Source organism: Martes martes (assembly GCF_963455335.1).
Source record: "Martes martes genome assembly, chromosome: 16".
Taxonomy (NCBI): domain Eukaryota; kingdom Metazoa; phylum Chordata; class Mammalia; order Carnivora; family Mustelidae; genus Martes; species Martes martes.
The window spans coordinates 54,424,041-54,440,060 of record NC_137904.1 but is presented as its reverse complement, the minus strand read 5'-3'; the positions used below and the strand labels follow the sequence as shown (position 1 = coordinate 54,440,060).

The following is a 16,020-nucleotide window of genomic DNA, read 5'->3' as shown; positions in this document are numbered from 1 at the left end:
ACAAGACTGACCCCTTCATTTCAGATGCCGGATCCAGGTAGTGGGTCTGCAGGTAACCCATGCTTGTTGTGTCTGAGGTGGCTGCAAATCCATGGTACCTATGACCCCTTGACATGGTCACTAATTTGTTATAATGGCTTACAGAATTTAGGGAAACACTTAATGTACTTTTACCAGTTTATTATATTGGATATGCAAGTAAGTAGATTCAGAGATAGGGATGGCAAAGTCCAGAAGGGTCCCAAGTACTGGAGCTTTTGACCCTGTGGAGTTTTGAGCATGCCGCCCTCCCAGCATGTGGATGTGTTCACCACCCTGGAAACCCTCCAAACCCTGTGCTTAACACCGAGGATTTTATGGAGGTTTCATTCCTGAGGCATAATGAGATAATCAGTCCCTCTCCCCCTTTGATCAGTGGATGAGGCTGGTAGTCCCCATCTTCTAATCACTTGGTTGGTTCCCTCGTCAAACAGCACCTTCTTCCAAGAGTCACCTCTGTAGAATGAACTGTTTTGGTTGATTGGGGCTTATTTTAAATAACAAAAGATGCTCCTTTCACCTCTGCCGCTGTGTCCTGGGGACTGGGTCAAAGACCAAATACCATTATATCATCTTATCACAGCAGCATGTCAATTTTTAAAAAATTTTGTCTTAGATTTCTTGGAAGAATATTCGAAAAAATGAAGACACCTATAATCCATGGGATAGGCTTTTGGTGGCTGTTGTATCGGTAAGAAATAACAAAAATTTTGGCCTTAGCATGCTACCTTCAGAGCAGTTTGGTTGTATGATTTTAACTCTCTTAGTTTTTACCGTGTTGCATAAGTATAAAGGTGCCTCAAAAAGTCAAGTGGGTTAGTTAGTGCCATCCAATATGCATTTTGGTGGCAATGCCTTAATTGACTATGTCCATTTTAAATATATTTGGCTCTCTTATATTATTCTATTTAATTATAATTCAGCTTCCTCAGAAGCACAGATGACTTTTCCTGTAATTATATTTTATGAAGCTGACAACCGATGAGCTTTATAGAGGTAGAAAAATATGTGAAGGATTATTTTACTAAAAATCTACATTGGTTTGCATTAACAATCTTAACACATATGACATGTGAAGAAAATAATGATTATTTTGGTGTGATGGTAAGGAACCTGATGTATGTGGTCTTTGTTCTATTGATATGGCGGAAAAAAGATTGAGTCATGAGCTCTTATGTGTTCTTCTTGTAGCCTTACCTGCAGTGTGTACTCTGGATTTTCCTCTTACAGTACTATGAGAAAAAATATGGAGGCAGGTCAATAAGAAAGGATCCTTTCTTCAGGTCAGTTAATTTTTTAAAAAAGTTTTAATTTTTTTTTTAGTATATTTACATAGTATATAATCTACTTTTAGGTAATTTCCTTCATTCTCAAAAAAAATCCTTAGAGTCATCAGTGGCCCCCCCTTGTGCATGCCCGTAGCCCTGTATAACCACTAATTTACTAATCTAGTTGCTATAGATCTGCGAATTCTAAACATTTATATAAATGGAATTATAAAATATATAGTCTTTTTGTGTCTGGCTGCTTTTACTTACCATAATGTTTTGAAGGCTCGTGATGTAGCAATACTTCATTACTTTTTTCTTTTCTTACTAATATTACACTGCAGATAAGTCATGTGGTAACACTTGACTGATCTGCTCATCAGTTGTTGGACATTTGAGTTGTTTCTATTTTTGGCCATTACGTATAATGCTGCTGTGAACATATTTATTATCCACTGAGGACTTAGCATCTGGCTCTCCTTCTTTCTCCTGCAGTCATCTTGGGGGAGAATCAGCATCCACTGAGATAACCTTTCTTACACCCTATCCCTCAGTGTCTGATTTTCTCTGCATTCATGTGTTGATTTGGGTCAGAGCCCGGCCATCACTGCTCTTCACTTCATCTGTGTCCCATGCTACCAGTCACATTTCATCTTTCCAGCTTTCTTATTTTACTAGTCTTATTGGACTTTTCTACTGTGGTTTCTACCCCTGAGTTTGTTCTTCAGATGTATCTGCTAATCACTGTTTTCACCTTTTCTCTGTTCAGCTTCACTCATGTGATTCATCGCTTTCACCCCTTTCAGCACCCTGTATTCAACTTCGGTATTTCTTTCACTTGTCTGCTAAAAATCGTGATTTTTGGTAAGTCTAATTACAGGGTAGAGAAAATTAACCTAACAGTGCAGTTTGCTAATACAGGTGATTTATCCTGCATAAATTCAGCTTTAACACTTGTTACCCCATTTTCTTCCTGTCTTTTTTCGATTGTTATCCCGAGCCTTCTTTGTATTCCTCAACTTCTCCAGGTCACCTCACCTCATTTTCTACTTCTCAGTAGATGATCTTGCCATCTCTGAAAACAGAAGCACTTAATTACAAATCTTTACACACGTATCCACCTCCTTCATCATTTTTGCCTTTTCCTAGTCCCAGAAGGAGAGGCGCCCCTCCTGTTATCCAGGTCTTCATTTATTCTGTCTACTTAAGGACGTTGCTCTGTTACTTTTATTTTCTCTTTCTGTATCTTTCCCTTTTGGATCTAAATAGGATATTTTTTCTCTGGGGAGGGAGTTATCTTTCTTACATAAAACAAACTAATAGTAATCAGAACTCCTAAATCTCATTTAAACTTGAATCCCTCTAGCTTTTGTCCTGTATGTCTTTTCTTTCATAGCAAGAAGCTTCTACTTCCAGTTCCTCACCTCCCGTTCATTCCTTAGCTCCCTGCAGTCTGGTTTCTGCACTTGCTTCTCTGCTGATGCTATTTTCAGTAAGGTGACTAATGATTTCCTGTCTCTCCTCGAGTAGGCTCTGCTTACTCACCTCAACTGCTACTTTCGTATGATTGACTTCTTCCTCCTTATTTATACTTTTCTCTTGTTCCTTTTTTGTCCATAATGTCAACTCCTGTTTTATCCCTTTACCTCTCTGATACTTCAAAATTCCCTTTTGAAGCACTTTTTTTTTCTCTGCCTACTTTTCTAGTGTTCCTGTGAGTTCTGAGTTCAGCCCTCTATATCCACTCGGCCCAGGACAATGTCATCTATACCCACACCGTAAATTCTTTGAGGGATGGCTAAATGCTTTTTTAAATCTTTTTATGTTTGTATGAAATAGTACATGACACATACCAGTCATATATGATGTTGAAAAATGAATGAATTTTGATAACATCATCCAAATGGATTCATAAGTGAAAAATAGCTCTGTAATTCCACCCTTCAGAAAGAAGATCACAGATCTCAGATTGGTGTATTGTTTTGGTCTTTTCTCCATGTTGAATTGTGCTGAATTTCTTACTCTATTAATTATTTGAAAATCTATTATCTTTAATATATAGGACTCTTTCAACAAAGTCCAAAAATAGGAAGTATCCAGAACCACCAAGCAATGAGGATGAAGATGAAGATGTGAAAGCTGAAAGACTAAAGGTCAAAGAGCTAATGAGTTGCCAGTGTTGTGAGGAGGTAATTTAGTCTTTATCATAAGTCTTATTAAATGTGCAGTCATCAGTTCCTCATGTATAGGAATTAATCTGAAAAATACTTTTCATATGAATCAATATGAAAAAAGTCTTTTCTTTTGAATAAGCCATTATTTCAGTCATAAATGGATCTTTATTTACATAATATTTCTTATTAGTGAATATAGTTCTTATGATATATGGACATGAATTGTGGGCAGCCTGTCATTTCATGATAGTTATATCTGATTTATTCTCTTTTATTATTTATTCTCTATTATTCTCTTTTTAAATCCTATTTCCCTTATTAGAAGCCAGCCATTATGGTCAGCAATTTGCATAAAGAATATGATGACAAGAAAGATTTTCTTCTTACAAGAAAAGTAAAGAAAGTGGCAACTAAATATGTCTCTTTCTGTGTGAAAAAAGGCTGGTATTTGTTTTTTCTTAAATAATTTTTCCAGAAGAGTAATTTCCATTTTTAATTTGATTTACGTATGATGATTCTTCTTTCAACTTTTTTAGGAGAGATCTTGGGGCTACTGGGTCCAAATGGTGCAGGCAAAAGCACAATTATCAATATTCTGGTTGGTGATATTGAACCAACTTCAGGCCAGGTATGATATATAAGGGTGTGGAAGATGCTGACAATGATTTATATTTTTAGTTAAAATAAATTTCTTAATAGCAGATTAGGATTTTGTGTTCATAGTATTAATTTTTTAGTATAGCTTAATCAAATTTTTTTTGGTTATCTTTGAAAATAATGTACGCAATAAAATTTTCACTCATGCAGATGCACACATAGACAGTGTTTTTGCTTTTATAATTATTACATGCGTGGGTGATTTGTCCACCTACTTAATGGAAGACAATCTCTCTTTTTTTAAAATTTTGTTAGTTAACATACAGTGCATATTAGTTTCTGGAGTAGAATTCAGTGACTCATCACATACATACAACACCTGGAGCTCATCACAAGTGCTCTCTTTAATATCCATCCCCTGTCTAGCCCATCCCCCACCGGCTTCCCTCCATTAACCCTCAGTTTGTTCTCTATCACTAAGAGTCATTTATAGCTTGCTTCCCTGTCTCCTTTTTTTCTTTTTCCCCTTCCTATATGTTCATCTGTTTTCCTAAATTCCACATATGAGTGAGATCATCCAGGATTTGTCTTTCTCTGACTTATTTCACTTAGCATAATATGCTCTAGCTCCATCTACATCGTTGCAAATGGCAAGATTTCATTCTTTTTTGATGGCTGAGTAATACTCTAGTGTGTGTGTGTGTGTGTGTGTGTGTGTGTGTGTGTGTGTGTGTGTATCATTTATCCATTCATCAGTCAGTGGACATTTGGGCTCTCTCCATTATTTGGCTATTGTTGATGATGCTGCTATAAACATCAGGGTGCATGCATGCCTTCAAATCTGTGTTTTTTTATCCTTTGGGTAAATACTTAGTAGTACAATTGCAGGATTATAGGGTAGTTCTGTTTTTTACTCTTTGAGGAACCTCCAGACTGTTCCCCAGAGTGGCTGCACTGGTTTGCATTTCCACCAACAGTGCAAGAGGGTTCCCCTTTCTCGGTATCCTTGCCAATACCTGTTGTTTCTTGCTGTGAATTTCAGCCATTCTTACAGGTGTGAGGTGGCATCTCATTGTGGTTTTGATTTGTGTTTCCCTGATGGTGAGTGATAAGGGATGTTCAGCATCTTCCATAGTTTTAAGAGTACAGATCATTTACATCTTTAGGTATGTTTATTCCTAGGTATTTTAACTGTTTTTGGTGTGATTGCAAATGGGATCGATTTTTTGATTTATTTTTCTGCTGCTTCGTTATGGGTGTATAGAAATGCAACAGATTTTTGCACATCGATATTATATCCTGCAACTTTGCTAAATTCATGTATGAGTTCTAGCAGTGTTTTGGTTGAGTCTTTCAGGTTTTCTACATAAAGTATCATGTTGTTTGCAAAAGTGAAAGTTTGAATTCTTCCTTGCCAATTTGGATACCTTTGATTTCTCTTTGTTGTCTGATTGCTAAGGTAAGGCTTATGTTAAATAGTAATGGTGAGACTGGACATCCTAGTCTTGTTCCCCATCAAGGGTGAGCTCTGAGTCTTTTGTGTATGGCCTTTATGCAAAGGCCATATTGAGGTATATTCCATCTATCCTTACCTTTTGAGGGTTTTTATTAAGAAAAGATCTGTATTTCTGTCAAATGCTTTTTCTTCATCTATCGACAGGATCATATGATTCTTATCCTTTTATTAATGTGGTGTATCACATTGATTGGTTTGCGAATGTTCAACCACCCCAGCAACCTAGGAATAAACCCAACTTGATCATGGTGAATAATTCTTTTAATGTACTGTTGAATTTGATTCACTGGTATTTTATTGAGAATTTTTGCATCCATATTCATCAAGGATATTGGCCTGGAATTCTTCTTTTTAGTGGGGTCTTTGGTTTTGGAATCAAGGTAATGCTGATTTCATAGAATGAGTTTGAAAGTTTTCCTTCCATTTCTGTATTTTGGAATAGTATGAGGAGACTACATATTAACTCTTCTTAAAATGTCCGGGAATCCATCCAACCCTGGACTTTTGTTTGTTGAGAGATTTTTGATTACTGATTCAGTTTCTTTGCTGGTTTTGGGTCTGTTCAAAATTTCTCTTTCTTACTGTTTCAGTTTGGCTTTGTTAGTTTGTAGTTATCTAGGTATCTATTTGTAGGTATCTATTTCTTCCAGGTTGCCCAGTTTGTTGGCATATAATTTTTCATAGCATTGTCTGGTAATTATTTGTATTTCTGTGGTTTTGGTTGTGATCTCTCTTCTTTCATGATTTTATCTATTTGGGCCCTTTCTCTTTTCTTTTTGATAAGTCTGGCTAGAGGTTTATCAATTTTACTAATTTCGAAGAACCAGCTCTTAGTATTGTTAATCTGTTCTACTGTTTTTGTTTGTTTGTTTCTATATTGTGTATTTATGCTCTAATCTTTATTATTTATATTCTGCTGGCTTTAGGCTTTATTTGCTATTCCTTTTTAGCTCCCTTAGGTATGAGGTTAGCTTGTGTATTTGAGACTTTTCTTGCTTCTTGAGGTGGACCTGTATTGCAATATATTTCCCTCCTAGAACTGCCTTTGCTGCATCCCAAAGGTTTTGGACTGTCCTGTTTTCATTTTCATTTGCTTCTGTGTATTTTTTTTCCTTCTTTTAATTTCCTGGTTAACTTAGGACTTAGGATGTTCTTTAACGTCCATGTATTTGTGGTCTTACCAAATTTTTTCTTGTGGTTGACTTCAAGTTTCATAGCACCGTGGTCTAAAAATACACATGGTGTGATCTCAGTCTTTTTGTACTTGTTGAGGGTTGATTTGTGACCCAGTATGTGATTTGTTCTGGAGAATGTTCCATGTGTACTCGAGAAGAATGCATATTCTTCTGCTTTAGGATGAAATGTTCGAAATATATCTGTTAAGTCCCTCTGGTCCAGTGTATCACTGAAAGCCATTGTTTCCTTACTGATTTTCTGCTTACATGATCTGTCCATTGCTGTAAGTGGGGTTTTAAAGTCCCTTATTGTATTATATTATTATCATTGAGTTTTTATGCTTATTATTAATTGAATTGTATATTTGGGTGCTCCCAAGTTGGGGGCATAAATATTTACAATTGTTGGATCTTCTTGATGGATAGACCCCTTAGTTAAGATATAATGCCCTTCTTCATCTCTTTTTACAGTCTTTGTTTTAAAATCTAGTTTGTCTGACGGAAGTATGACTACTTCAGCTTTAGGTCTAAAATGAATCTCTTATAGGCAGCATATAGATGGGTCTTGTTTTTTAATCCATTCTGGTACCCTGTGTCTTACAATTGGAGCATTTAGTCTATTTACATTCAGAGTGATTACTGAAAGATAGGAATTTAGTGCCATTGTGTTACCTGTAAAATTGGTATTTCTGGTGATGTTCTCTGGTTCTTTCTAGCCTTGCTGCTTTTGGCCTTTTTTTCCCCTCTGCTGGAAGAGTTCACCTTAAAATTTCTTGCAGGGCTGCTTTAGTGGTCACGAACTAATAAAAATAGTTTTTGTTTGTCTGGGTAACTCCTTTTTTTTTTTTTTTTTAAGATTTATTTTTTTACTTCAGAGAGAGACAGAGACAGAGATAGAGTGAGTCAGGGAGAGGTAGAGGGAGAGAACCACCAAGCAGTCTCCTCACCACATATGGAGCCCCATGTGGAGCTTGATAACATGACCCAGGAGATTATGACCTAAGCCAAAAGCAAGAGTCAGACACTCAACTGACTGAGTCACCCAGGCACCCCTGTCTGGGAGACTCTTTATCTGTCCTTCTATTCTGAATGACAACCTGGAAAAAAGAATTCTTGGCTGCATATTTTTCCCATTCAGCATGTTGAATATTTCCTTCCACTCCTTTCTGGCCTGCCAGGTTTCCGTGGACAGACCTGCTGCCAGCCTGATCTGTGGAAGACAGTCTTATTAACTTCAGGAGATATAGGAGCTAATATTGACCCTGCCATTAATTACCCTTTGATTATAAGCATATCACCACTTTGTGGAAACTTCACAGAACTGCTCTGATCCTGTCTTCTGCTCCTCTCCCCCTTTCTTACTTTACACCAACCACACTGGCCCATTGATTTCCTGGAAAATGCCAGGCATACTCTTCTGGGGTTTTGCCTTAACTAATCCTTATATTTAGTGTTCCTTACCCTGTAGAAATCTAAATGATTTAATTTGTTTTACCTTCATGGCACAAATAACACCTTACAGTTAGGTCCCTTGATTATCCTAGTTAAAATTGGAGTTTACCTTTTCAGTCAACCTACATTCCTTATCGCCCTCTTGGGCCATGTCACTGAACTCTGACTTAGTTATGTATGTCCTTTCTTCATCAAAAGGAATAAAATTTTGACTTAGTATTACCCTGGTTCTAGAAAAGAGTTTGAATTAATTCACTTACCACTTCTTCACAGTGTAAATTAAGCCAAAAGTTATTTAAAATTGGTTTGTTTTTCTGTAGGTATTTCTTGGAGATTATTCTTCAGAGCCAACTGATGGTGATGATTCCGTTAAGTATATGGGATACTGTCCTCAGATAAATCCACTGTGGCCGGATATTACATTGCAGGAACATTTTGAAATTTATGGAGCTGTGAAAGGAATGAGCTCAAGTGACATGAAAGAAGTCATAAATCGGTAAAATTAAAACTTTTTGTTACCCAGAGAAAGGCTTACATTTCACATTTATAAGTTTAATTTTTAAAAACATTTTTTGTGGATTATACTGTTCATAGAAAATGGTCATTACTTTTTCATATATTCCTTACATAATTATGATAGTTATAAAATAAAAAAATAATTTTTCTGTTTTTAATTACAGAATAAATATACCCATGAATGTCAAACTTAAAGTAAACCTTTTTGTCAAGATAGTGATTTAAGATTATGTAGATTGAAGGTCTAATTTATAGTAAGCTCCAACTGAGTGTTCTGGAAAGAAGACTGTCAATGATTACAAACAGTGAGTGATCATATAGTCATTTTGTATTACGTATTTTGCAGGATAACAAGTGCACTTGATTTAAAAGAACATCTTCAGAAAACTATAAAGAAACTACCTGCAGGAATCAAGCGAAAGGTACTTTTTTTAAAAATAATAGATGTGTGTATGGCTTATTTATAGTTTAGAGCCTGATACTGTCTTGAAAAAATTTCTTATGCAAATACTAGTCCCCGCCCCATTTTCTTTCTATCTAGTTGTGTTTTGCCCTGAGTATGCTGGGGAATCCTCACATTACCCTGTTAGATGAACCATCTACAGGTATGGATCCTAAAGCGAAACAGCACATGTGGTGAGTATGACATTGAAGATGCTTGAGACACATTATACTAGATCATACTTTAAAATAAAAGAATAGTTTGTTTTATTATAACTAATGGTTTTATATTAGTTATATATGCATATTGATTTAAAATCTTACACAAATGACAAAATAATAATTAAAAATTAAATATTTTGATTTTTAGAGAACCCCATAAACTTTTATTTTATTTATTTATTTTTAAGATTTTATTTATTTGAGAGAGAGAGCATGAGCAGTGGGGAGAAGCAGAGGGAAAGGGAGAAATGGACTCCCCACTGAGCAGGGAGCCCGACACGGGGCTCGATTCCAGGACCCTGAGATCATGACCTGAGCCAAAGGCAGATGCTTAACTGAGCCACCCAGGAACCTCTGCCATAAACTTTTAAACTTTATCAGGCTTTATACTTTCATGAAATATTAATAATAATTATTCCAGAATAAAAATAAACATATGGGTAATTATTAAGATAAAGAATACTGCTGTCTGTCTAGCTTTTAAAAGATTTTTTTTCCGAGTCATTTAACTTAAGTTCTAATTCTCATAATAATATTGGCTTGAGTTTATGTTGGAATGCCTAGGAATTCATGGTGCTACGTGGTTGACCAACTCTTTGAACCTACATTTCCATGTCTGTAAAGTGTGAGGTGTAGGATAGAAACATATTAAATTTTCCCTATGAGTTTAGGGCTATTTTAGTTACAACATGAAAGAGCATCAAATTTTATAATTTATTTTTTAATGCATAAAAACATTTGAAATCATGGAATTTCTGTTTATTTGACAAACTTCCAAAAATAAAGGAAAAGAAATTAGAAGAATCATAGTTGGGCAGTTTGTAATAACTATAGCAATTGATACTAATAAATTTTAGTTAACCAAATAGTTGGATTTTCATTAACATTGAGATGCTTTACTCTCTTTATTTTACTTATCTTTCATAGGCGAGCAATTCGAACTGCATTTAAAAATAAAAAACGGGCTGCTATTCTAACCACTCATTATATGGAGGAAGCAGAGGCTGTCTGTGACCGGGTGGCCATCATGGTATCTGGGCAGTTAAGGTAAATGTCTGAAAGGCATGCTGTTTGGTGGTGGCGGGGGTTGGGGGGTGCTGAGTAATCATTTCAGAAACTTACAGTAATAAATTTAAATGCCAAAAAATGTGTCCTTACTTGAATTTTTGACTATTAGCTTTCTGTAGAATTACTTGGAAATATAGTTTATTTCTAAGAAATTTTGCTAGCTACTTTGCATTTGTATATTAGTTTAATGGTTCAATAACTTGGAATGTTGTTTTTCATGCATGATATTTGTTAGTTTTTTAAAAGATTTTATTTATTTATTTGACAGACAGAGATCACAAGTAGGCAGAGAGGCAGGCAAAGAGAGAGGAGGAAGCAGGCTCCCTGCTGAGCAGAGAGCCCGATGCAGGCTCCATCCCAGGACCCTGGGATCATGACCTGAGCCGAAGGCAGAGGCTTTAACCCACTGAGCCATCCAGGCGCCCAATATTTGTTATTTTAAAAAAATTGCTAGGCATTTTATTGGGTTATAATCCAAAATATAAAATAAATATATTCACAATTCAAGTTCATACTCTTGTAAATAAATGGTTGAATAAATAAAATAAATGTGGGAGGAGAGCAGATTTTCCTTATGGGATAGATTCCAAACAGTAGATGTAGATACTGCTTCCTCTGGGAGGGGAAGGTAATCCTCTACCTCCTAAGTGTAGTCTGAATTTAGCCAGTCTCTTCTAATGTATGGAAAGAGGGCAATAGTAAGTTCACAGAAGAGCAGTTTTGTGTGGATATCATGTACCCCTGATAGGAAAGGTACTTCAGCTCTGTGGCGTTTCCTCCAAAACTTCTAACCCCAGTCTAATGAGAAAAGTGTCAGACTATTCCACATTGACAGACGTTCTACCAAAACACTTGACCAATTCCTAAAACTGTCAAAGGCAAAAAAAGGAGGAAAGAGTGAGAAACTGTCACAGACCTGTGGGGACTAAGTGCAGTTTGTATCCTGGATAGATCCTGGAACAGAAAAAGGACTTTAGTGAAAAACTGGTGAAATCCAAATAAAGTCCAATATAAAGTTAATAGTTATATATCAGTATTGGTTTCTTAATTTTGACAAATGTACTATGGTTATATGAGATCATAATGATAAGGAAACTGAAACTGGGTGAGGGGTATATAGAGACGCTCTGTATTATATTTGCAACTTCTCTATACATTTAAAAATATCCCATCATACATGTAATTTAACTCATCCTTTGAGAAATCATTCTTTGAAACTGTCAAGTCATTTTATATCTGAGCTTTCTTTTAAAATCACTACAGATGTATTGGGACTGTCCAGCATCTGAAGAGTAAATTTGGAAAAGGCTACTTTTTGGAAATAAAGTTAAAGGACTGGATAGAAAACCTAGAAGTAGACCGCCTTCAAAGAGAAATACAGTATATTTTCCCAAATGCAAGCCGTCAGGAGAGGTAAAGATTTTAAAAATGTAGTTTTGTTTTGTTTTGTTTTGTTTTGTTTTTGTAGAGCAGTAGTTGTAAAAATTGGTTATTGCTTTAAGGATTAGGAAAAAAAGTTCTGTTTATATCACCACTATTGGACTAATATAGTCTGATAACTGGGGTTTTATATCTAACTTAGTATTAGATCTTGCAACATTCAATAGTATTTAAATTTTAAAAAGTTCTCATACCAGTAGTAATGAGAGAATTTCACATGGAAATATTTTGAGATTTAAAACAATTTTTTTCTAAGTATGTATCAAAATAAGTTGTTGGAGATTAATTTTGAACCTTAAATAAAATTTGAGCTTTAGCTTTAGAACATATTAGTAGTCATTTATAAATTTTTCTAATATTTTATCTGTTTCCAGTTTTTCTTCTATTTTGGCTTATAAGATTCCTAAGGAAGATGTTCCATCCCTTTCACAATCTTTTTCTAAGCTGGAAGAAGGTAAGATTTGAAAAAGATTGTAAGGTAGCTTTCAATTTATGAAAGAATTTTATTTAAAAATTTAGAAATTGGGACTGTTTATTGTGGAAGCTATTGTAAATAAAAAGATAACCTTTTATTAATTTAATGTAAGATATAGGTTAAACACTAACATCGTAGAGGTTTGGTAGGTCAGGTGTATTGTAGTGTAAACCTTTTACTATTTTAGTTGACATCACCGTGGTTTTTCACATTGCATCTGTGAGAAAGTTCAGTTTAATTAGCACACAGTGGTTCATTCCAGAAGTGAGAGCATTGAGTTTCCAGAGCCCTCACTTTGTATCAGGCCCTAGAAGTAGCAGAGGTAGCAAAACTTCAGTGGCAGCAGAAGAGAGGAGAGGAAAATCCATAGTGTAGGGATATGGACATTCCTGAAAGCTTAAAGAAGCTTATTGAAATGTGATGTTTTTTTAAAATAAATGGTTGGTAGGATAAAGATACCCTGCTAACAAGTGGTAAAAGGTAAACTCCTGGATGGAACAGATATTTTCACACAGGTTGTTTTATGAAATTTGTAAACTATGCAACAACCTAATAAAGCTTGGGGAGAATTTCACTCCAGGAATGAATAGAAAGCCAAAAAATTTGATGTTAGATTAGATTGCAACAGGATCTGAAATAAATACAAAAAAGTATACGGCCATAGGAACTGTATCCAGAATCTAGTTCAAGAAGTTCAGAACAGGCTGTAATGGAAATTGGGAGATGGGAGATAAGGAACAGGGAGCCAAAGAAGTCATGAGAAAAGCCACCATAAGGAAGACTGAGGAGGGTAAATAGGAAATGGTTGGAAGGAGTGAGGTGAGGCAAGTAGTTGCTGGTAGGGTGCCTCAGGGAACCAAGATAGAGGAAAGTAACATTTTTTTGGCAGTTTCAAATTTAAATGAATTGATTACAGAATTTTTTTTAAAACAGGTTTTTAACCACAAAGTTATTTTTTTTATTCTTTAGAAATGAAGAATTTTTATTCTCTAGAAATTTTTATTTTAGAAATATTTATTTTTTATTTTTATTCTGCCATTTTTCTTTAGAAATACTAATAAGTAAAATATTGTTTTCATATTTTAATAGCTAAACATACTTTTGCCATTGAAGAATACAGCTTTTCTCAAGCAACATTGGAACAGGTACTCTAAAGTCAAATTTTTAAAAATTCTTCTATATAAGTAAGTGTTATCTAATTGTTTAGATTTATTTATTGGTTTTTAAAGATTTATTTACTTGAGAGAGAGAATGTGTGTAAGGGGAGGTGCAGAGGGAGAGGGAAAGCAGACTCCCCAGTAAGCGTGGAGCCACATGGGGCTTGATCTCACAATGCTGAGACCGTGACCTGAGCTGAAACCAAGAGTTGGAAGCTTAACTGACTGAGCCACCCATGTGCCCCTAATCATTTAGATTTATATTGGAGAAGGATGGTGTTTATGAACCAGAGACACATTGTTACACAATATGCCTAAACTTTAGGCTCTCCATCTGCTTATTTTGAAAGACTCAATATTATTCTTTAGTATATAAAATGGGTGTTGTTATTTCATATATCTGAAGTTACATTGCTAAAATATTTATAAATCATCTTTTTATGACTGCTACTTATATGTTTATCAAGAAACAATCTGTCGGGGCACCTTGGTGGCTCAGTGGATTAAGCCTCTGCCTTCGGCTCGGGTCATGATCCCAGGGTTCTGGGATCGAGCCCCGCATCGGGCTCTCTGCTCGGCAGGGAGCTTGCTTCCCCCTCTCTCTCTGCCTGCCTCTCTGCCTACTTGATCTCGCTCTCTGGCAAATAAATAAATAAAATCTTTAAAAAAAAAAAAAAAGAAACAATCTGTTAATCCTCATAGCATTCAACTTTGTGACTAAAGGAGGTTATTCTGTTTAAGTAATATTAATGCCAACGTATCTCTTGAAAGTTGAATGGTTAATGTATTTAGATATAGTCTTACACTGTTCCTGATTTAAACATTCTTTGAGATAATTGCCATACTGGAATACTGTATTAATTTATTTACTTTCATTTAGGTTTTTGTAGAACTCACTAAAGAACAAGAGGAAGAAGATAACAGTTGTGGAACCTTAAACAGCACGCTTTGGTGGGAAAGAACGCAGGAAGACAGAGTAGTGTTTTGAAGCAGTTCAGTCTGCTTACTGAATTTATTTTATGTCTGGTTTAAAAGGTGTATTATTTGGATGATGACTGAAGAACCATGAAAGCACTTGGGATTTTCCTAATTTCCTTGACTGAAATGCTGTGGTTTTGTGTTTTGCTTTTCTTTAAATAAAACTTGTGTATAAATAATTGAAACTGCATGTTTGTACATGAAGTATATTGAACTGCAGTCTGTATGTGAGGTCGAATACTAGCTTTTTTACTTTTCAAAAACAGTGCTTTTAAATTTATGATTTAAAGAAATAGTGATAGAATAGTTTTATCTTTAATGGTTATCTTTATTTTTAAATTTATACTATCTTAACCTAAGTATGTGATATCCCAGTCTAAATAAAAAGAACTAAAACATAAATAATATATAGAAAAGAGATATAAAGCAAAACTTCCTTGCTTCTCCTTTTTAATTTCCAAAGAAACTGAGTGGAAGTTGACATTCCAGAAAGCAATAAAGACCAGATAATTCCTGTGCAGGTAGAGATTTGCAGGCAGCAAAATCCGCTAGGCGGCACTCATTCATCATAATAAATGAAATGAGACCTTATTCTATCAGGTGATGTTAGACATAGATGATTTAGGTCTTTGAAGAAACATTTCTTTTGCTTACACTAAAATTCACAGGCTTTTAAATTATAATACAATTAAAGGAAGACTTTGTGTAGAGTCTTATTATGTAATAGCCTGATTGCGGTTAGAATGACATCATCTACACAATTGGAAGAATCGGCTGTACCTTTTCCTGTACCCCTCATGGAATATATAAATTTTTTTATTGTCTTTCTCCCAAAGGCACATTATATTTTGTTATAGAATAAAATAATTTGGTAATCATTTTTGTTGGTAAACTTTATTATTTAAATCTCTCCTTTATAAAATTGAAAGTTTATCTGTGTAGATTTACTTAGTAACTCCCCTCAGATTCACTTTGGAACATGGTGGGAGATAAATAACCTTTGGGGGCTAAGGATTAGAAGTAAACTATACATAATTCACTTTAATGAGAAACAGAATTTTACTATCAGAGTTGAAGAAAGGTTATGGTTAATGTAATCTTGGAAGTACTTCCTTGTAGAACCCGTGTGTGGACTATAGGTATAATGTAATACAAATAGTACCAGCTGACATTCTGTTTCAACCAGGTGAATGAAAGTTATTAACTTGCAGACAAATATGTTGGGAGTGTAATTATTGCATTGTAAGAGTCAAAAAGACAAACACACAAAAAACAAAAAAACCCAACAACAACAACAGAAGAATTTGGTATTGAGTTAACTTTAAATAGCCATATCCTTTACTGAAATGCTGTTAACTCTTTAACTTAGGTAAACTTAATGAACTTTTAGCACTACTGTGTAATAAAACATCTGTGGTTTTAGGCTCTAGCAGCTGATACAAAATAGCATTCCTTTCTGAGCCCACAGTCCATGACTGATAGGTCCCCCATTGTTTTGGCAA

At 35.1% G+C, this 16,020-nt stretch overlaps 1 protein-coding gene across 1 annotated transcript in view; it reads left to right on the top strand.

Moving 5' to 3' along the window:
• Positions 1 to 15,397, top strand: part of ABCA5 (ATP binding cassette subfamily A member 5) — a 71,585-nt gene extending 56,188 nt beyond the window's left edge. The window contains exons 28-40 of the mRNA XM_080826725.1: positions 656 to 730; positions 1,231 to 1,322; positions 3,370 to 3,496; positions 3,804 to 3,921; positions 4,018 to 4,109; positions 8,542 to 8,717; positions 9,084 to 9,159; positions 9,279 to 9,373; positions 10,328 to 10,447; positions 11,732 to 11,881; positions 12,283 to 12,362; positions 13,473 to 13,528; positions 14,421 to 15,397. Coding sequence (XP_080682851.1) covers positions 656 to 730; positions 1,231 to 1,322; positions 3,370 to 3,496; positions 3,804 to 3,921; positions 4,018 to 4,109; positions 8,542 to 8,717; positions 9,084 to 9,159; positions 9,279 to 9,373; positions 10,328 to 10,447; positions 11,732 to 11,881; positions 12,283 to 12,362; positions 13,473 to 13,528; positions 14,421 to 14,528 — 1,365 coding nt within the window. The 3' untranslated portion in view covers positions 14,529 to 15,397. The remainder of the gene's footprint in view (positions 1 to 655; positions 731 to 1,230; positions 1,323 to 3,369; positions 3,497 to 3,803; positions 3,922 to 4,017; positions 4,110 to 8,541; positions 8,718 to 9,083; positions 9,160 to 9,278; positions 9,374 to 10,327; positions 10,448 to 11,731; positions 11,882 to 12,282; positions 12,363 to 13,472; positions 13,529 to 14,420) is intronic.
• Positions 15,398 to 16,020: the final 623 nt, after the last annotated feature.